The sequence below is a fragment of the Oryctolagus cuniculus genome, chromosome 4 (assembly GCF_051225735.1).
Source record: "Oryctolagus cuniculus isolate XC-2025 breed Fujian yellow rabbit chromosome 4, ASM5122573v1, whole genome shotgun sequence".
NCBI classification, from domain to species: Eukaryota; Metazoa; Chordata; class Mammalia; order Lagomorpha; family Leporidae; genus Oryctolagus; species Oryctolagus cuniculus.
In genome coordinates, this window is record NC_142870.1 from 140,353,639 (window position 1) to 140,375,312 (window position 21,674).

The 21,674-nt window shown below is 40.0% G+C and overlaps 1 protein-coding gene and 1 long non-coding RNA gene across 14 annotated transcripts in view; one reads left to right on the top strand and one right to left on the bottom strand.

Annotated features, from left to right (window-relative positions):
• Positions 1-21,674, top strand: part of LOC149127135 (uncharacterized) — a 563,175-nt gene that overhangs the window by 181,556 nt on the left and 359,945 nt on the right. The window lies entirely within an intron of this gene.
• RASA2 (RAS p21 protein activator 2) overlaps positions 1-21,674 on the bottom strand; it is a 126,173-nt gene that overhangs the window by 81,947 nt on the left and 22,552 nt on the right. For 10 of the 12 annotated variants that reach the window (XM_070072739.2, XM_070072737.2, XM_070072736.2 and 7 more), the window contains exons 2-3: positions 15,256-15,373; positions 8,005-8,108 (exon numbers count right to left, since the gene is read on the bottom strand). In XM_070072739.2, coding sequence (XP_069928840.1) covers positions 8,005-8,108; positions 15,256-15,332 — 181 coding nt within the window. In that variant the 5' untranslated portion in view covers positions 15,333-15,373. The remainder of the gene's footprint in view (positions 1-8,004; positions 8,109-15,255; positions 15,374-21,674) is intronic. The other 2 variants (XM_070072738.2, XM_089331129.1) reach the window with 1 other exon arrangement.

Here is a 21,674-nt window from a genome sequence, read left to right on the forward strand (position 1 = left end):
AGCAAGTTAAGCTCCCGCCTGCGACATCAGCATTCCAGTTCAAATCCCAGCTGTATCACTTCCTATAGCTCCCTGCTAATGTGCCTGGGAAAGCAGTGCAAGATGGCCCATGTACTTGGGTCCCTGCCACCCAAGTGGGAGGCTCAGATGGAGTTCCAGGCTCCTGGTTTTAGACTGGCCTAAGCCTAGCGCAGCCATTTGCAGAGTGAACCTGTGGAAAGAAGGTGTCTCTCTGTCTTTCTTTGGAACTCTGCCTTTCAAATAAATAAAATAAATCTTTAAATATACTTACATATATTTAAATATATAAAATATATATAAAAATCAATGTGTTATAAACATTAAGATGTTCTTTAAAGTTTGAAATAATTTCAAACTTGGAGAAAGGTTTCAAGAACAGTACATAAAACTTCCATATTTTTTACCTGGATTGCCTAATTGTTAATATTTACCACACTTCTCTTTTTCTAATGTATTTGATGCTTTTTCTACACCACTGAAGAACAAATTGCAAATATGACATATAATTTTTTAAAAATATTTATTTGAAAAAGTTACACAGAGAGAGGAGAGGCAGAGAGAGAGAGGTCTTTCATCCACTGGTTCATTCCCCAATTGGTCACAATGGCTGGAGCTGCGCCGATCCAAAGCCAGGAGACAGGTGCTCCTTCCGGGTCTCCCATGCGGGTGCCGGGGTCCAGGGACTTGGGCCATCTTCTACTGCTTTCCCAGGCCATAGCAGAGAGCTGGATTGGAAATGGAGCAGCCGGGACGAGAACTGGCACCCATATGGGATCCCGGCACTTCAGGCCAGGGTGTTAACCCACTGCGCCACAGTGCTGGCCCCTCATAGCTCTTATTCTTAAGTTCCTTTAAAGGACTCAGTTTCTGATATGTAAAGATTTAGTTGCGTGAGGCTAGTTGGCCTGAAGAAGCAGGGAAAATCACGTGGTACCAAGAAACTATCTGAAGTCATTTGGTAATATACCTACAACAGGTCCTACATTTTATTAGGCAATATGTCGTGAAAAAATAATGGTATCATCCCTAGAAAATAAAACAGGGCAAAGCATGGCAGAAAGACAGAATGAAAGAGAAAGGTAAGAGAGTGAATGCAGCCAGTATAAGGAAGGGAAAAGGGTGGAACAAATTTCTGAAATACAAGTTAAATCCAAGAAAAAAGAAAACTATCATTTTGATAAACAAACTGGAAGTCATTAAATGTAAGATGTATACAATCTGATACAGTGGAAAGAGCAAGGAATTGAAAGTAAAGTCAGTGCTTAATGAAAATATACCAGGTGGTAGACATTAATATGTATTTTTTGCTTAATTATTGTAACAGTCTTGGAGGTAAAGGGTCTAATCACCATTTTACAAAAGTGAAAACTGAGCAATATTTAAAAACCTGCCAACCAACAAGTACTAAAGCCATATTTCACAATCAATGTATGCCTTTCCATGTTCCTTCCAACATAAACACTAACTCTGTAGCCTAGTGTAATCTTGGGTTCATTATTTGAACTTTCTACAGCTGATATGCCTCCTCTGCATCAAAGATAACTTTTGGTTCTAATGATCTTAAACACTTATTTTGTGGGGCTGGTGCTGTGGTACAGCAGGTTAAGCTGACACTTGTGATGCCAGCATCACATACCGGAATCCCAGTTCGAGTCTCAGCTACTCCATTTTCAATCCAGCTCCCTGTTAATGCGCCTGGGAAGGCAATGGAAGATGGCTCAAGTACTTGGGTCCATACCACCTATAAGGGAGATCAGATGGAGTTCCTGGCTCCCAGCTTCTTCCTGGCTCAGACCTGGCTATTATGGCCATTTGGAGAGTAAACCAACAGATGGAAGAGCTCTTTCTGTCTCTTCCTTTCTGACACTCTGCCTTTCAAATAAATAAATCTTAAAAAACAAAAATCAAGATTGTTTTAGGTCAATGTTTACTATTTTAAACAAAGTTAACTCACTATTTCGTTAGCCAGGAAATCACTAACCTCAACCAAAAAAATCACCCAAGAACAAACTTCCCAACAAATCATTTGAAGGTATTATTTCATTTCCTCACTGTCCTGACAAGCTCAGAGACAGAAGGAACTCAAAACGGAACATACACACACCAAATGCTGTATTAGTTCCTTAAAAATCACACAAGGAGAGGAAACACAAAAAGAAATGAAGGAACTGTGGGCACAGAAACCATTTATGTTATCTCTAAATGTTCTTAGTTTTCCAGTATCACTTTTAAGCAGCATTTTCTTGCCATCAATAATACTGTGTTGTCCTCGGCTCCATTTTTAGATAGAATGCATTTTAGGAATTTCAGTCTTAAACAGATCACCAATGGACAAAATCTTGATAGCCCTATTCCTACTTGGGCATTAGTAGAAATGGAGTGACACCAATGTGACCCTATACAAGGCGAAAAAGGACCAGGAGACTAAACAAATTCTGGCAGAATACTCAACAACAGCAATTCAAAACCAATGGCAGGCCGGCGCCGTGGCTCACTAGGCTAATCCTCTGCCTGCGGCGCCAGTACCCCGGGTTCTAGTCCCAGGTGGGGCGCCGGATTCTATCCCGGTTGCTCCTCTTCCGGTCTAGCTCTCTGCTGTGGCCCAGGAAGGCAGTGGAGGATGGCCCAAGTGCTTGGGCCCTGCACCTGCATGGGAGATCAGGAGGAAGCGCCTGGCTCCTGGCTTCAGATTGGCGCAGTGCGCTGGCCATAGCAGCCATCTGGGGGGTGAACCAACAGAAGGAAGACCTTTCTCTCTGTTTCTAACTCTGCCTGTCCAAAAAAAAAAAGGCAGCATGTAGCAACTTAGGGTAACAGGGTTTAAGTGGCAGAAAGCTATATTCATTGCCTCCAAAAAACCATGCTTCCTGTACCTTTGCCATTGTGTGGTCCCCCTCCAGCACTATCTCTGGGGTTGACTTGTTTTTGCCGTGAGATATGAGCACCTGTGATACAGGACAAGAACCTGACCTCTTAGAACCCTGAGATCATGTGGAGGGCAGGGTCCAGAAAATAACCAGTATCAACCATAGTACATAAATCAGACCATCCAGTTCCAATCAGTCTCCCAAATAACAGCTTATTAGTGACTTCAGGTGAGACCATTGGAAGAATCATCCAGCTGAGCCCAGCATAAAATGACAACCCACAGGCTTGTAAATTAATCTACGGTTGCTATATTAAGCCATGATATATTAGAGTGGTTTGTTATGAAGTAAGAGATAACTAGTTACAGTCTCTGTGCAAACAGACATCAAAAGAGTAGTCATAGGTAATACCTGAACAGTAGATGACCCTTAACGGCTAAATTGTAACAAATTATAATTCAAAGAGTTGGAAGACCTTAGCTATCTGGAATCTAGCCTTATGTTACAGATGAGCCAGGCCTAAGAAAGTCAAGTCACACAGAGAACAATAAAGATATGACTGAAATTCGGGTCTCTTAGTTTATTCTAGTGAAAACCTTTTATCTCCGTAGAATTCTGAAGCAGGGGAAAAGAAAAAAAAAATGGCATTGAAGGCTACTAGCTTATAGTTCACTTGTCTAAACTCCAGATTCCTTGAAAAATAAATTAAGTAGAATATACACATTAGGAGTTATAATATTTATATTTTAATTTCAGTATTATTAGAATAATTATTGGAAATGGAAATATATACCTAAATTTATCTTTTTTCCTTTTACAGAAAAGACGATCCTATACCTTAGGAAAATATATTACACAGTAAGGATGCCTTAACTTTACAGTTTCCTATCTTTTTGCAGTATGGACCTTGGTCTCAAGATTTTAATTAATTCATAATTCAGTTTTTATACTAACTACTCATATACAGATAACTAATATGAAAAATTATGCTCCTTATTGATAATTTTGGGGAAAGAGATTTGGATAGGGCAGTAGGAAAAGTAAATTTAGCATTATCTATAATGCCATAGTTTAATATTTTTTACAGAAAGATATCCATATATTTATATAATTGAAAACAAAAATAAACTCTTAACGCTATAGTCAATTAGTGCACACACTCAGACTTTAAGGTTAAAAGATAGTTCTCTACAACGAGGTTTCACCTCACCCCAGTTAGAATGGCTCTCCTACAGAAATCAACAATAAACACTGGAAAGAATGTGGGGACAAAGGTACCCTATTCCACTGTTGTAAGAATGTAAACTGGTACAGCCATTGTGGAAAACAGTATACAGATACCTCAGAAATCTGGAAATAGATCTACCATATGACCCAGTAATCCCACTCTTAGGAATTAACACAACAAATTAAATCAGCAGATGAAGGAGTTATCTGTACCCCCATGTTCACCACAGCTCAATTCACAATAGCTAAGATAAGCCAGATATCCATCAACTGATGTACTGGATAAAGAAATTATGATATATATATACACTATGGAATACTACTCAGCAGTTTAAAAAAAAAATCATGTCTTTTGCAACAAAATGGATGTAACCAGAAATCTTTAAACTTAAAGAAATAAGCCAGTCCCAGAAAGAGAGATACCACATGTTTTCCCTGATCTATTGTAACTAATAGAGTACTTAAAATGTAATGTTTTGGAGTGAAATTGACATTTTGAGATTTGATGATCATTTAAAGCCCTTGTCTCTACTGTTAAGGAACAGTGAACTTTTTACTTAGTGAGGGGTTAATCTCATGATTATAAAGTAAACTGAAAATAGTTCTTTGTAAAAATTAAGAGTGGGAATAGGAAAGGGAGGAAGGAGGGTGGGAGTATGGGTGAGAGGAGGGTAGGGTGGGAAGTATAACTATGTTCCTAAATCTGTATATATGAAATACACAAGATCTGTACACCTTAAATAAAATTTTTTAAAAAAGGCCAGTGCTATGGCATAGTGGGTAAAGCCTGCAATGCTGGCATCCCATATGGGGGCCGGTTTGAATCCCAGCTGCTCCACTTCCAATCCAGCTCCCTGCTAATGCACCTGGGAAAGCAGCAAAAGTTGGCCCAAGTTCTTGGGGTCCTGCACCCACATGGCAGACCTGGAAGAAGTTCCTGGCTCCTGGCTTTGGATCAGCTCAGCTCTGGCTATAGTGGCCTTTTGGGGAGTAAACTAGTGAGTAGAAGACCTCTCTCTCTCTCCGCCTCTGCCTCTCTGTAACTTTGTCTTTCAAATAAAAATAAGTGAATCTTTTAAAAAAATTAAAAAACAATTTTTAAAAGATGGTTTAATCAACTCTAGCTCCAATTTCACTTCCAGAAATGTTTTCTCACTGTTAAATTCTCAAATGGGAAACTCAAAATTAAAGGAATTCAATTTCTAATAGCTCAAAATTTAAAACTAAAACAACCCTTCTGAGTTAATGACAAAAGAAAAATTTAAAAATGTTAAAAATTTATGAATAGGAGCAGGCATATGGCCTAGTGGTTGGTTAAGAAGCCAGTTAAGGGGCAGGTGTTGCGGTACAAAGCATTAAACCACTGTTTGGGATGCCCAGATCCTGTATCAAAGCACCTAGAACTGAATCCCGCCTCCACTTCCGATTCAGCATTCCTGCTAATGCACACCCTGGGAAGCAGAGATGATGGCTCAAGTATTTGGGTCCCTACCATTCACAATGGAGATCTGGATGGAATTCCTGGCTCTGGCCTGGTCCAACACTGATTGTTGGGAGTTTTTGGGGAGTAAATCAGTGGTTGGAAGAGCGTGCGTTCTCTTTCTTTCTCACGCTCTGCCTTTCAAATAAATAAAAATAAATAAATACTTAAGTTAACCCCCAAAAAAGCCAGTTATGTCTCCATGCTACATCAGAGTACCTGGGTTTGATTCTTAGCTTCAGCTCCTTACTTGCTACAAATAAATTACTCTGCATAACAAATGGTACACTTTTTAGAACTCACCAGAAAGATAACACTAACACACACTCTGCATTAGTGACCACTCAAGTAACCAGCTTCCTACTATCCATGTGAGAGATCAGGACTGAGTTCCCAGCTCCTGGCCCAGCCTAGCCTCACTGCAGGCATTCAGGGAGTAAACCAGAAGATAGGAGTGCTCTCTTGCTATTTCTCCCTCTCCTCGTTCCCTCATTTAGGAAAAAAGAAAAAAGATCTACAAAAATTTATGCGGAAGGAAAAAAATGCCAAAAATTAGGAAACAAATGTTCATCAACAAGGTAGTGGTTATCATATATTTTGTACAAAAGATTTTATATATTATATGGCAAGCGTTTTTGAAAAATACATTAGTGATACAAGAAAAGGATACTAATATAATAAACGAAAAAGGAAAAAATGGAACAGTAAAGTGTGATAAGTACATGGGATAAAGAATGGGAAGAAATATACCAAGTTATAAACTGTAGTTGTTCTTGTGCAGTGTCACTAGTAATCACTAGAACACATGATAGTTTTATAATTAAGGAAAAAATCCTCAATTTTAAAATGTTATTTGATTTACTTTAAAATAATTTTGGCAAATTTCAAAAATGATGTTTGTCAGAAAATGAAGAAACCAGATTACAGAGATTTGAAGGAAATAAGTAGCAAGCATCTGTAAGAAAAACCTCAAAATATAGGTCTTTGGAGGAATCAACACTGCAATCTCTATATATAAAACTACTGCCAGCACTGTGGTGTGCCGGGTAAGGACACCGCCTACAGTGCCTGCATCCCATATGGACTCCGGTTCGAGTCCGGACTGCTCCACTTCCTATCCAGCTCTCTGCTATGGCATGGGAAGGCAGTAGAAGATGGCCCAAGCTCTTGGGCCCCTACACCCGTGTGGGAGACCCAGAGGAAACTCCTGGCTCCTGGCTTCAGATCAGCACAGCTCCGGCTGTTGCAGCCAGTTGGAGAGTGAACCAGCGGATGGAAGACCTCTCTCTTGCTCTGCCTCTCCTTCTCTCTCTGCGTAACTCTTTCAAGTAAAATAAATAAATCTTAAAAAAAAAAAAAAAAGGCACGCTGGGTTCTAGTCCCGGTCGGGGCGCCGGATTCTGTCCCGGTTGCCCCTCTTCCAGGCCAGCTCTCTGCTGTGGCCAGGGAGTGCAGTGGAGGATGGCCCAAGTGCTTGGGCCCTGCACCCCATGGGAGACCAGGAAAAGTACCTGGCTCCTGCCATTAGATCAGCGCGGTGCGCTGGCCGCAGCGCGCCGGCTGTGGCGGCCATGGAGGGTGAACCAACGGCAAAAGGAAGACCTTTCTCTCTGTCTCTCTCTCTCTCTCACTGTCCACTCTGCCTGTCAGAAAACAAAACAAAACAAAGCAAAACAAAACAAAACAAAAAACCTGCTACTTGAACTATTCAATAAGTGCTTACTGAACATTTGCTAAATATAAGGCACTCTGAGACATAATCCCTACCCCTCAAAATACATTTATATAGACAACCCAGATTTTAAACAATGAACTAATGAACAAGCATAAATGAGAACTATGGAAAGGAGGCCATCAGGTAGCATAGTAACATATGACACAGTGAGTAAGGGCTCAGCAAGGGTCTCTTTGAGAAGGGTCATCTAAGCTGAACATAAAAGCTGAAAGTCAAATCCACACGGTGGGCATTTGGTCTAGTGGTTAAGAAGTTAGTGAAGATGCCCACACTCCACATCTGTGTACCTGTGTTCAATGCTCAACTCTGGCTTCTGCCTCTAGCTGCCTGCTAACGCAGACGCTGGGAGGCAGGTGTGATGGGCTCAAGTAATTACGTCCCTGCCACCTATATGTGAAACCTGGATTAAGTTTCCAGCTCCTGATCGTGGTCTAGCCCTGGCTGTTATGAGCATCTAGGGAGTCAAGCAGCAAATGGAATCTTTCCTTCTATATATCTGTCTGACAAATAAATAAATTTTTAGAAAATCAAATTCACAACTGAACATGATATCTAGAGAAAATGGCTATAAATGTTGAGCACATATTTTTATGCAGTTTATTTAATATTTTATAGAGAAACAATAAATATTAATATCAAGGCTGTGATAAGAGATAATTATGAATGGCACATACCTATACGAAGATCTCTTTGTAAAACATTTTTATCATAAACATAGAATGACAAATACTGGAAAGTTCTTGGAATCTCAAAGTAAAATTCTTCACTGAAAAATGGGCTAGAGAGAAAAGAGAGGAAGCTCATTACTTTATAATAGCAAATAAATAACTGATTAGTATCACTATCAGTAATTGTGCTGTTAATACTACTTTCAATAAAATCAGTGAAATTACACACTAAAAACTCTACAGAAGCAAAGAAATCATTCTCAATGCTAACTTTCAATGATATACCCTATACAAAGCAGGCTGAACTGACAGGATTTCAGTTGCCAGGATGTGTTTGGAACAGAAAGTTTTTCCAAAGTCCTGTGGACAGAGGACACAGTAATTGCCTGGGATCAATGTTTACTGAAAGTGGACATAAAGGGGAGCTGAGGACAATGTCATTCACTTCATCATCTTAGAAATATGTAAAGCCATATGAATCACAATAATACATAGCACCTAAAATGAGTAATGTTACCTAAAATATTACTTTAAAAATACATTTTAAAAATTGAAACAGGTTATTTTATAATCAGTCTTATTGAGGTATACACTGCATAGAATTACATCCCATTTAGGGTTGATGCCTTTTGATATATGTATACATCTGTATAACCTCCACCCCAATCAAAATACAGAACACTGCTATCTTCCCCAAAGTTCCCGCATGCCTCTCTGCAGTCACTCCACCACACCTGCCACAGATAACCAGCAATCTGATTTCTAGCACTATACATCTTTTCTAGAATTTCATATAAATGAGTGATTGTATGTACTCCTGTATCCAGCTTTTTCCACTAACATTAATGTCTGCAGGATTTTTCCCATGTTATTGCATATATAGTAGTTTACTTATATATAGTAGTTTACTACTGCACAGTATTCTACAATCCATTCTCCTAGTGATGCCATTTGAATTGTTTCCAGTTTGGAAACTATTAAAAGTAAACATGCTATGAACATTTTTATACAAGGCTTTTCTTGGACATAAGCTTTCAATTCTTTGGGATAAGTAACTGAGAGGAGAATTATTGAGTTAAAGGGTAGATGAAATGTTTATAACTGCCAAACTCTTTTCCATGGTGGCTGACCATTTTACACTCCTACTAGCAATGTATGAGAGAATTACAGTTGTTCCAGATCTTGGTATTTGACAATCTTTTTAATTTTAGCTCTTCTGGGCCTGCGCTGTGGCAATAGCAGGTGGAGCCGCTATCTGAGACGTCGGCATCCCATATGGGTGCCAGTTTGAGCCCCAGGTGCTCCACTTCTGATTCAGCTCCCTGCTAATGTACCTGGGAAAGCAGTGGAAGATGGCCCAAGGCCTTGGGTCCCTGCACCCACATGGGAGACCCAGAGGAAGCTCTTAGTTCCTGGCTTCAGCCTGGCCAAGCCCAAGGCTGTTGTGGCCATTTGGAGAATACCTCTCTTTGTCTTTCCCTCTCTTTCTAACTCTGGCTTTCAAATAAATTAATTAATTTAAAAAATTTTTAGCTATGCTAGTAAATGGAACATGATAAATGTATACATCTGTATAATCTCTACCCTAATCAATATAGAAAACATTTCAAAAGAAAAAAAAAGTCTCTGTTCTTTAAAAGAGATCATCAAGAAAATTTATTTTTTATTTATTTTTTTTGACAGGCAGAGTGGACAGTGAGAGAGAGAGACAGAGAGAAAGTCTTCCTTTTGCTATTGGTTCACCCTCCAATGGCCGCCATGGCCGCCGCGCTGCGGCTGGCGCACCGCACTGATCCGATGGCAGGAGCCAGGTACTTCTCCTGGTCTCCCATGCGGGTGCAAGGCCCAAGGACTTGGGCCATCCTCCACTGCACTCCCTGGCCACAGCAGAGAGCTGGCCTGGAAGAGGGGCAACCGGGACAGAATCCGGCGCCCCACCTGGGACTAGAACCCGGTGTGCTGGCGCTGCAAGACGGAGGATTAGCCTATTGAACCGCGGCGCTGGCCTGGAACAGAGATTTTAAAATTAGTGCTTTCTACATCCTAAGTAATCTTTGCCTACCCCTAAACTATAAAGAATTTCTCCTATGAGTAGCTTATTTTTATATGTTCATTTTAATAATGCTACTTTGATGTTACGGAGAATATTCAAAAAGTTAAAGCAAAATACCTATCATGAAAAAACTACGCATGGATCTCCAAATTTTTTGCACTACAATAAACTTATCTTTTACTTTCATTTTCCATAAATTTTTGAGATGCCTTCATATTTAAATTCCTACATGAAGACATGACTCTCTGAAATGCTAGTGAACATCTCTTGTCAAGTATCTCTTTTCTGAGAATGAGTTTCATTTAAACAATGGTTCATTTTAAAGTGTTTCTAGGATGAAATATCTTTAGATGGCATTAGAAAAGCTAAAATGTTCCTTCAGAAGTCATTTCTGACCTTGTATAGAAAAGACTCAGCTTTTTAGTTGTTACAGCACCTGCTCAACTTCTGCATATCCTTTACTTCAAATACAGCCAAAGTAAACTTTTTAAAGTTGGTCTGTCAATGCAACTAGCATCTTCTAATTAGTGTTTACACAAAAATCAATGAAAAAAACTATTAGGCAGACATAAAATGTGTAGGTACTTCTCTCCTCTGTATCATTTTAGAAACAATTATGAAATGGAAAGTGTCCTTCATATACCACATGTAAATATTAAAGTAAATTCTAAAACCAACTAAGAACATGAGAATTATTTAGTTGTATCACTGCAATCTCAACAACCTAATCTCTTCAACTGGGAGCTCACAGCTTTATTTTATAAAATAATCGATCGATCCATTTGAAGAAAACTCTAAAAAAGTTGACAAGAAGGGGCTGGCACTGGGTCGTAGTGGATAAAGCCACCACCTGCAATGCTGGCATCCCATATATGGATACCAGTTTGAGTCCCAGCTGCTTCATTTCCGATCCCGCTCCATGCTAATGCACCTGGGAAAGCGGTGGAAGATGGGCCAAGTCACTGGGCACCTGCACCCACATTGGGAAACTTAGATGAAGCTCCTGGCTCTGGCCTGGTACAGCCCTGACAATTGTAGCCATCTGAGGAGTAAACCAGCAGATGGGAGATCTCGCTCTCGCTCTCTGTCTCTGCCTCTCCTTCTCTGTAACTCTTTCAAATAAATAAATAAATCTTTAAAATGAAAAAAAAAAAAAAAAACATTGACAAGCAGCAGCTGTGATTAGACTTGTATTGTTTTTAAAACAACTCTGTACTGGTTATCACTGACCTATTATCATGTGTATGACTCCTGAGGAAATTCCTGATGTGGTATGAGTAGTGCTGCTATTACTCAACTATTTCCTAAAAGGATTTGAAGGAGAGGTTTAGAAGCTATAACTTCCTTATCTAACTCCTACTCATTTGCTACAAAAACTCTGTATCCAGACTATCCACAACCCATAAAAGATCTAAATGACATGTACTGACTTTTGGCTTAACAGCTTATCACAACATTCACAAGGTAGAGAACACTGAACTGAAAACCAGGAGACCAAGATGTTTTACTACAGATTGTTTCACTTGGGCCAGCATTGTGGTGTAGCAGGTTAAGTTGCTGCCTATGAAGCCAGCATCCTACATGGGCACCGGTTGCAGTCCTGACTGCTCCACTTTCCATCCAGCTCCTTGCTGATGGCCTGGGAAAGCAGCAGAGAACAGCCCAGGTGCTTAGGTCCCTGCTCACACACGAGCTAACACACACACGAGACTCACAATAAGCTCCTGGCTTCAGCCCAGCCCAGCCCCTGCTGTTGCAGCCATTTGGGCAGTGAACCAGTAGATCTCTGTGTCTTCCTCTTTCTCTCTATAATTCTGCCTTTCAAATCAATCAATCAATCAATCTTAAAAAAGAGATTGATTCTTTCACTCCATTACATAAGGGAAAACATTGGGGGTAGGGGAAGGGGCTGCTCCTAGAATCCAACAGCATCTAATCTAATTACAGCTGGCCTTAAAATAATTTACAAGCTGCTATGCATCTAGAAAAATAAAACTGGTTTTATTGTTTTCCCAGCACAAATACTCAGAAAGGCAAGAGAAAAAAAAGAAATGATATGCTAATTTTACTTACACATTTATAAGCTTATATTTTAGAAACTATCACAAATATTTAACTTATAGAAATTACTAGTTAGTTCTGTTTATCACTGATTACTGTGTAATACAGAATAACTGTACAATAAAGGAACAAATTGAGGTTTAAAAAATTATTTGAGAAAGAGAGAGAACTCCCATTTGCTGGTTCATCCCCCAAATGCCTGTGACAGCTGGGGCCAGGTGGAAATCAAGCCCACATGGATGGCAGGAATCCAGTCATGGAAACCATCATGTCTGCTTCACAAGATCTGCATCAGCAGGAAACTGGAGTCAGAAGCCACCTATATGGCATCAAAACAAAGAACTACCGAATTGGATTCAGGTGTCTCAAACTGTGACCCAACCTGTGACCCAACCACCAGGCCAAACATCTCTCCCCTTCTTTTAAAAATTACAGTAGAGGCCGGCGCCGTGGCTCACTAGGCTAATCCTCTGCCTGCAGCGCCAGCACACCGGGTTCTAGTCCCGGTCGGGGCACTGGATTCTGTCCCGGTTGCCCCTCTTCCAGGCCAGCTCTCTGCTGTGGCCAGGGAGTGCAGTGGAGGATGGCCCAAGTGCTTGGGCCCTGCACCCCATGGGAAACCAGGAGAAGCACCTGGCTCCTGCCTTAGGATCAGCGCTGTGCACTGGCCGCGGTGGCCATTGGAGGGTGAACCAACAGCAAAGGAAGACCTTTCTCTCTTTCTCTCTCTCTCTCTCACTGTCCACTGTGCCTGTCCAAAAAAAAAAATTATAGTAGAGGGGCTGCCATTGTGGCATAGCAGGTTAAGCCATGGCCCTGTAGCACCAAAACCCCATTTAGGCACCAGATCGAGTCCCAGCTGTTTCACTTCTGATCCAGCTCCTTGCTAATGCACCTGGGAAAGCAGCAGAAGATGGCCTAAGTCCTTGGGCCCCTACACCTATGTGGGAGACCAGGAAGAAGCTCCTAGCTCCAGGCTTTGGCCTGGCCCAGCCTCGGATTTGCAGCCATTTCGGAAGTGAGTCAGTAGATGTAAGATATCTCTGTTTCTCCTCCTAACTCTGCCTTTTTCAAATAAATAAATATTTTTAAAAAATTGTAATAGAGACAGGGAGGGTAGGAGGAATGGGGAGGAGTCAACTTACAGTTATTAAGTTTTGTTTACTGAATACTATATAATATAGAATCAGTGTACATAAAAGCAACAAATAGAGATTTAAATGCTTAAGGTCCCCAATTTTTGCTTCTAACTTAATTATATGATAAATTCTTCAGCCTGTTAGTGACTCAGTTTCATCATTTATAAATGTAAATTACATATTTATAAATTTATCAATACAAATAGTCATGAAAATTCTAATAAAACAGGGACAGCTGACTAAAGATGCTCAGTATTACTAAAGTATTTCCAGTGTTATATATACTACCTGTCCTATGAAGAACTATACTGACATTCAAAATTACAAAACTTGAAAATAAAGACATAAAATGAAACTTTAGCAGAAAAAAAGGCAAGTGTATAGAAAAAAAAGATACACACACACACACACACATCAAAAACCAGATTCCTGAAGCAGGCATTGTGGTTCATCAGGTTAGGCTGCCGCTTGGGAAACCCACATCCCAAACTGCAGTGCCTGGAATTAAGTCACAATTTTGCTTCTGATTCAGCATCCTGTTAATGCAGACACTGGGAGGCAGCAAGTGTTAGAGTTCCTCTCACCCACATGGGAGACACAGAGTTCTGGGCTCCTGGCTTTAGCCTCACCCAGCCCTTGCTGTTGCGGGTATTTGGGAAGTCAATCAGCGAATGGAAGAACTCTCTTTCTGTTCATCCCTCTTTGCCATTCTGCCTTTCAAATAAAAATAAACTTAAAACAAAATCTGGGGCTGGCGCGGTGGCTCACTTGGTTAATCCTCCGCCTGTGGTGCCAGCATCTCATATGGGTGCCGGGTTCTAGTCCCAGTTGCTCCTCTTCCAGTCCAGCTCTCTGCTGTGGCCCGGGAAGGCAGTGGAGGATGGCCCAAGTGCTTGGGCCCCTGCACCCGCATGGGAGACCAGGAGGAAGCACCTGGCTCCTGGCTTCAGATTGGCATAGTTCCGGCCGTAACAGCCATTTGGGAGGTGAACCAGTGGAAGGAAGACCTTTCTCTCTGTCTCTCTCCCTCACTGCCTAACTCTTTCTGTCAAAAAAAAAAAAAAAAAAATCAGATCCCTGGAACAAGTCACTCAATATTCTATCCACCACATGCCAATTTTCCAACAACACCTTGTGCTTGTGTCCTGCATCCTTCTAGCACAGCTCTGCACAAGAAGCATGTCCACAAACCATGCTAGAGGGCAGAGGTGGCACATTTCAAGTTCACAAATTAAAATTTACCATGACATTTTCAACTGCAATTACACTTTCAAAGGTAAGAATTCTACCTACAAATTCATTACCTGAAAATGTACCACTAAGTTAAGTTATTTGTATGGACTTTTAGTAATTTATTATTTAGAGAAATAAAATAATGATGTACTTTGAGGAAAGTTCAAATAAATGGGTAAAATTTAGCCTAGAGAACAGACTGAGGCAATATGATAGCTCTTTTCAAAAACCTGATAGAGTGTCATGTGAAAGATGAACTATACTTGTCCTCTAGAAATCCAAGGAATTTGCAACTAAGAGGAAGATACATTTTGAGGCAATGAAAAGCCACATGAAAGGAAGTACTGCATCTATGTTGTCCCCGTGGATATATGAAGTAATAGAATCCAGAGTTACTGGCACATAGGTTCTCCTTTTTTTAAAACATTAACCAACTAAATATAGGAGCTTTCCAAGAGACACAACAGCTCAAAGACTGAATAAGCTGCTTAAGAGGTGGTGAACTTCTTAGTCACTGGAATATTACTAAGCAAACGCCAGATGACCACTGGTCAAAGCTACTGTCAGAAGGAAGCAAGTACGAGGTGGTCAGTTTAGCTTGATGAACATTCAGGCTGCCTCAAACTCAGATCCTGGAATTCTAAAAACAAATTGAGAATATCAAAGTTTCAGATGAGGAAAAGTCTTTTTGGTTACAATCTCAAAAACGCATAAAATTTATCAATCAATATATATAATAAAAGGGATAATTTACCAATTTTTTTAACCAACCTTAAAGATTTCTCAACAACTTGGGTACGATAAACTTCTTCCTGGTCCAAATTTATAGTACAGAAACAATCTCTCATTTTGTTGGGTCCAAGATATGGCAATAAATTTTTCGCTTCACCTGTTGGCACAAAAATTTAAATTGGTGTTAACTATTACCAGCTTTTTATGCTAAGCCTTACAGAATGAACTCAATCTCAAATAACATACTACATGGAGCACATTAAAAAAAGAAAAAACACTAGTGATTACAAAAAGATGGACCTGATCTAAAGCAAACTGGTACGACTGAAGGGAAAAGCTGTGTGTCAAGAGACATGTGACATCACACCACATTACTGCATTCCTACTCCCAGGAAAGGGCAACCCCATCCCACCAGCTCCACTTCAAGACTTCATTCTTATTAATTCCTCTTTCCTGAGTCAGCATTAGTTTTCCTCTCTAGTGGATACTTCCCATCAGCACATAAGCAAGCATGGGAATTTCCCAATTTTAAAAATGTAAACAAACAGAAAAAACAAAAGCTCCCTTGACTTGATCACCTCCTTCTTGTTATCACTCCATTTCTACACTCCCTTCTCAAGAGCACCATCTCTGGTCACCAACCTCATTTCTCACTTTCCATTCATTCTTTGGTCCTCTCCATAAGCTTCTGACCCCACAACGACACTCAAACAACTCTAGCTGAGGTCACTAATGCTTTCCCTATTGCCACATCCAACAATCATTTCTCTTAAGATTTATTTATTTACTTGAAAGAGTTACAGAGATAGAGAGGGAGGGACAGGGAAAGAATTTCCTTCTGCTGGTTCTCTCATCAAATGGCCACAACAGCTGGGCTGGACCAGGAATAAGCCAGGAGTCTGGAACTCCAGGTCTCCAACATGGGTCACAGAAGCCCAAGAACTTGGGCCATCTTCTAATGCTTTCTCAGGCACACTAACCGGAAGCTGGATCTGAAGTGGAGCAGACAGGACTCTAACTGGCATTCAAATGAGATGCCTATATCGCAGGTAGCACTTAACTTGCTGTACTCCAGGGCTGGCACCTCACCAGTCATTTCTATGTCTTCTTCATACCTGACCCTGCAGCACCATTTAACGTGCTCTTCTCTTGGCTTCCACAACACGGTATTCTCCTGTTTTCCTCCTACCTCGTTGGCACTCTTCTGACCGCTCTTCTCCTCACCTCTACATGCTGCAATGCCATGAGGCTCAGATCTGGACCACATTCTCTTCTTCACCTGAACACCTGCAGTGTATGATGTTAATGTTGATGCCTCCCAGATCTGCATCTCTAGGCCTGACCTCCCCAAAATACTAGATATGAATGAATCTTCACCTACCTCCTTGATAATCAGTAGGCATCCAAAATTTAACAAGTCCCAGACAAATCATCTGATCTCCTCCCTTAAAACATGGTTCTTCCCTAGTCTACCACCATCTTCTCTCACTCTCACCATCCTTCCACTATCTCCTTTCTCCCACACCTATCAGGAAACCCAGCATATCTGTAAATAAATTCCAAATATCACTACTTCCCTTGCCTTCACTCAGTATTAACAAGTCCAATGACTGCTCATTTGGACAAATGAGACAGCTTCCTAACTGGTGTCTCTGTTTCCTACGGCCCCTCCTACAATCCATTCTCCATCAGGTAGTGTGATATTGTCCAGGTCAGTCATGCCCCTGCTCCAATACCACACCATTTCACTTGGAATAAAATCCCACTTCTATACTACAGTTCACACAGACCTACTGTCCTCTGAGCTTTCTCCTACTCTCCCGATGGTTCACTTTCTTTCCTCAATCATGCCCTACTTGTTCACACTTAGGACTTCTGTCTAAAACACTCCACCCCAGCATCCTCACATGGCCAGCAGCTTTCTCACTTGGGTCTCAGCTCAAATGTCACTTCCCCAGAGAAATCTTCTCTGATTACTCTAACATAGATAACCCTGCTGACATAATTTATTGGTGTTTTGTTTCCTCGACAGCATTCATAACTACCTAAACTGTTACTTTTTACTTAAATGTTTATTTTCCAGTTCCCACATTCTTAAGTCCTGGGAACTTCTTGCTCCCCAAAAATCTAAAATAGTGGTTATTGTACAGTACACATTTGAGAAGCAATTTTTGGTGGAATGAATATTAAAGATTCAGTAAGTCTACCTTAAAAATTATTGGGAAATATCCCTGGGCTAAAAGGTCACACCAAAGTGTGGATGCTGAAATCAGGTATCAGTGTACTAAGCTAGAAAAGCAAGGCAGTTTAAGGAAATGAACATTATCCTAAGAATCACAAAACCGATGTTTTTCATCTTACTTCTGCTATTAAGCAGCTATATGACTTCATGCAAATCAGTAAGCACAGCTTTCCTCATGAAGATTTGGATAAGACAAATTCAAGTGTCTTTCCATTTACTTACTATAAAATTTAAGATTTCTTAATATTTAAAGAAGTCTATTATACACTTAAGAAACACTTATAAAAAAAGTTCAGTAAACAGAGTATAACAATTAAAATAAGAAAAAGAATGTAAAGGCACCAATAAGATAGTCATTGTTATTACCTCTATCATTTAGAGATCAGGAAAAAAATACAATTACCACTTAAACAGAAAAAACAAATTTATGATTATACCAAGTCACCTAACCTTCTAAATGACTCCAAAATTGTCTAACGTGAGTTAGATGAGTTAGTCCTTAAAAATAAACCAGTTCCCTAACAGAAAAAATACACTTGTATATCTGAATCTGTATCTACCCATTCTCCTTTTTTTCTACATACTAGGTGTCCCTCTTGTTTTCCAAAGCTCATTCATCTACCTATGCTCTCTCTACCCCAATCCCTCCACCACACTCCACAACACTGTCCAGCAATTCTATATTCATTCTTCTTTTTCAGCCTTTCCATATTCTTTGACATCGCCCCTCTGTATAATACAGAGGGCCTAAACAAACAAACAAACAAAATAACTAGGTCACCACACTCTATGGACCTGGATTATAAAAGAATTTGGAAGTAGACCATAATAAAAATGTTCTAGCACTGTCCACTGAACATGCTCTTGTTTCTTTCACACAGGAAGTTTTGAGAAAACATAGTCTACCATTCTGCCCCCTTTTAAGAGAGAAATATAGGGTTATTTTGTGGGTGGAATCAAATAAACTTGAGATTATCAAATATTTACTTGTAATAAATCAAAATTTAGGTTCTGTTAATACAAAAATGTAGCCAACTAGTCACAATAATCTGTACTTTTGAATTCCATTACTGATTCAAATTCAAGTCAAACTACATTAAAAGTTAATTCACCTTGTGGCTGGCATGGTGGTAGAGCAAGTTAGGCTGCAGTTTGCAATGCCAGCATCCCATATCAGAGTGCCAGCTGAGTTCCAGCTGCTCTGCTTCAGATCCAACTCCTTGCTAATGCACTCAGAAAAGCAGTGGAGGATGGTTCAAGTACTTAGGCCCCTGACACCTACAAAGGAGACCTGGATAGAGTTCTGTGCTCCTGCTTCAGCCTGGCCTGGCCCAGCCCAGGCCGTTGAGGCCATTTGGGTAGTGAACCAATGGATGGGAGATTCTTTTCCAACCACTACCCTGTCACTCTGCTTTTCAAATAAATAAAACAAATATTTTCTAAAAAGTTAATTCATCTAATCAATGCCCAGCTCACCAACTAATCATACAAAAATGCTGCTTAGGTCTGGATTCAGGACTTTAAACTACAACTCCAAACTACAGCAGGAATTCATTGACACTTTTTTAGAAATAACATAAATCAAATGTTAGATAACTAATGGTCAGAGACATAATAAAAGTAATGGTATACATATTGTATTTCAAAGCAGAAAACAATGTGTTAAAAGCATACTTGACATCAAGCTACACAAAGACGAAAGTGAAGATCTCTGGAAGATTGTACTTGCTCACATTAGATATTTGCAAAGGGCAGACCCAATTCTAATATATAAGCATGTGCACTGGTGGGAAACAAATCAACTGACCCTTAAAACTCAAGCTTCTTCAAAACTTACTCTATAATCTCTGCCTCCAATCCTTCCCTTCAACTCACAGTCGTAACAATTCGGCTCCAGATCTTACTTCCTGTTTAGACCCTTAAGAACACTAATAACATTAAGTACTACAAATCAAATGATTGCTTTTCACTTCGCACCTTATTTGACCACTCTTTAGCACCTGACAACACTGACCATTCCTCAGTATAAGTAACCCACTCAAATCATTCTTTTAATCCCTCTTTTAGGTTTTTCATCCTCTAACCGCATCTTAAATGTAAGGAGACTTTCCACCCACAGCCCACTCATTTTATCATGGAAGTGGAGGATTAATTTTAGGGTTTTTTTTTTTTTTAAGATTTATTGATTTATTTGAAAGGCAGAGTCACAGAGAGGCAGAGGCAGAGACAGAAGTCTTTCATCCGCTGGTTCACTCCCTAGATGGCCACAAAGGCCAGAGCTGCAAGGATCCCATATGCACACCGGTTCTAGTCCTGGCTGCTCCACTCCCAATACAGCTCTCCACTATGGCCTGGGAAAGCAGTAGAAGATGGCTCAACTCCTTGGGCTCCTGCACCCACATGGGAGACCTGGAAGAAGCTCCTAATCCCTGGCTTCGGATCAGCATAGTTCTGGCATTTGCAGCCATCTGGTGAGTGAACCAACAGATAAAAGACCTCTCTGCCTCTCAAATAAATAAATCTTTTTTTAATGTGATATTATAAACAATAAAAATATATTAAAAACAATTTATCAACACTGTTTGATAATATTATAATTTTTCTCAAACTATCTGCAGTTCATTGAACGAAGGCCAGCCTCCAGGAGAATCAGGTTCTATCTACATCTGTAGATTTGGAGGATTAATGCTAAACATCCATTTCAACCTCCTTTAGTGTATGCTTTCTTGTACTGCAAAGAATACAAAGCTAAAAATTATGCTTCTAGGCCTCTCTAATAGGTAGGGCTGGGATGTGATTTAAATTCTACCAATCAGATGCACTCACTTGAAGTCTGGAGGACAAAAGAAGAGAAGGGATATTGAGTTTAGGTTGCTTCCACTACCACACACTGTCATGGAGATATTCCCATTCTGCGCAAACATTTGCAAAAGTCCTGGTAGTCAATTCTGTCACGGGTTTTTATGAATATTAAGAAGGGAGGTGTAAAGCACACATTCTGCAGTACAAGTGTGGCAAGTATGGCTTAGATTTAGAGCCAGCAGCACTGACAACAGTTTACTGATGAGGATGGCTGCTTGCTGATAGCTATTTCCTAATAGCAGCAGATTCCCACTCACAGTACAGATGGCAAGGTTCTAAGACAAGCAGCTAAATTACAGCTTCCCAATTCTGCAGGGGCCTTCCTGATCCTACGAGGTGGTAACTCTCTTAGTACAGCTGCAGAGTGGCTTTTGAATGTCATTCCTGAACAGTTAATCTAAAATGTTTTTTCATTCTTTCCAGCAATTCTTTAAGCCACTTAAAATCTTTTACAAAATCTCTGCTGGAATTGATACAGCAGACTTTTTGTTAGAAATCCCTTGTTTCTAACAAATTAGAAAACCTTATCTCATATTACTGATCAACAGAGTTTTGTAAATCTGTCAGCTAAATGTGGCTATCTGGATCAAATACGGCCTCAGAAATGATGAAACAATTTTCAACTGAAAACTACTTCTATTGTTCCTCAGTGAGTTGACAATGTAGCACACTCAAAAGGTAAATACTTCAACTTGGGAAATGGAGACAAAAGCATCTTAACTCTATGTACAGTTGCATCTGCCTTTAGAAAATATTTCTTCATTTTCTGCTGTCGCATTTGGATGTCCTTTTAAAAATATGTATTTTAAGAATATTACATTTTCATGAATTTGGGGATACAAAATTTTTAACATTTCAAATCATGTACATCATTCTGGGTTCCTCCATCCTATCATTAAATTTATAATTTATATTTGTAAACTGACCTGAAAGTATTCAGACTAAAGTATTTAAGATATTCAATACATTGAGATATGACACTTGAGCAAGAAAGCTGACATAATGTGGCACTGTGGCACAGCAGGTTAAGCAGCAGCCTGCAGTGCTGACATCCCATATGGGCACCAGCTCATGTCCCAGCTGTTCCACTTCCGATCCAGCTCCCTGTTAATGAACTTGGGAAAACATCAGAAGATGTCCCATGTGCTTGGGCCCCTGCTACCCACATGGGAGACCTGGAAGAAGCTCCTGGCTCCTGACTTCGGCCTGGCCTAACTCTGACAGTTGCAGCCACTTGGGGAGTGAATCATCAGATGGAAGGTATCTATCTCTGTTTCTCCCTTTCTCTCTGTAACTCTTTCAAATAAATAAATCTTAAAAAAAAAAAAAAAAAAAAAGAAATTTGAAACAATG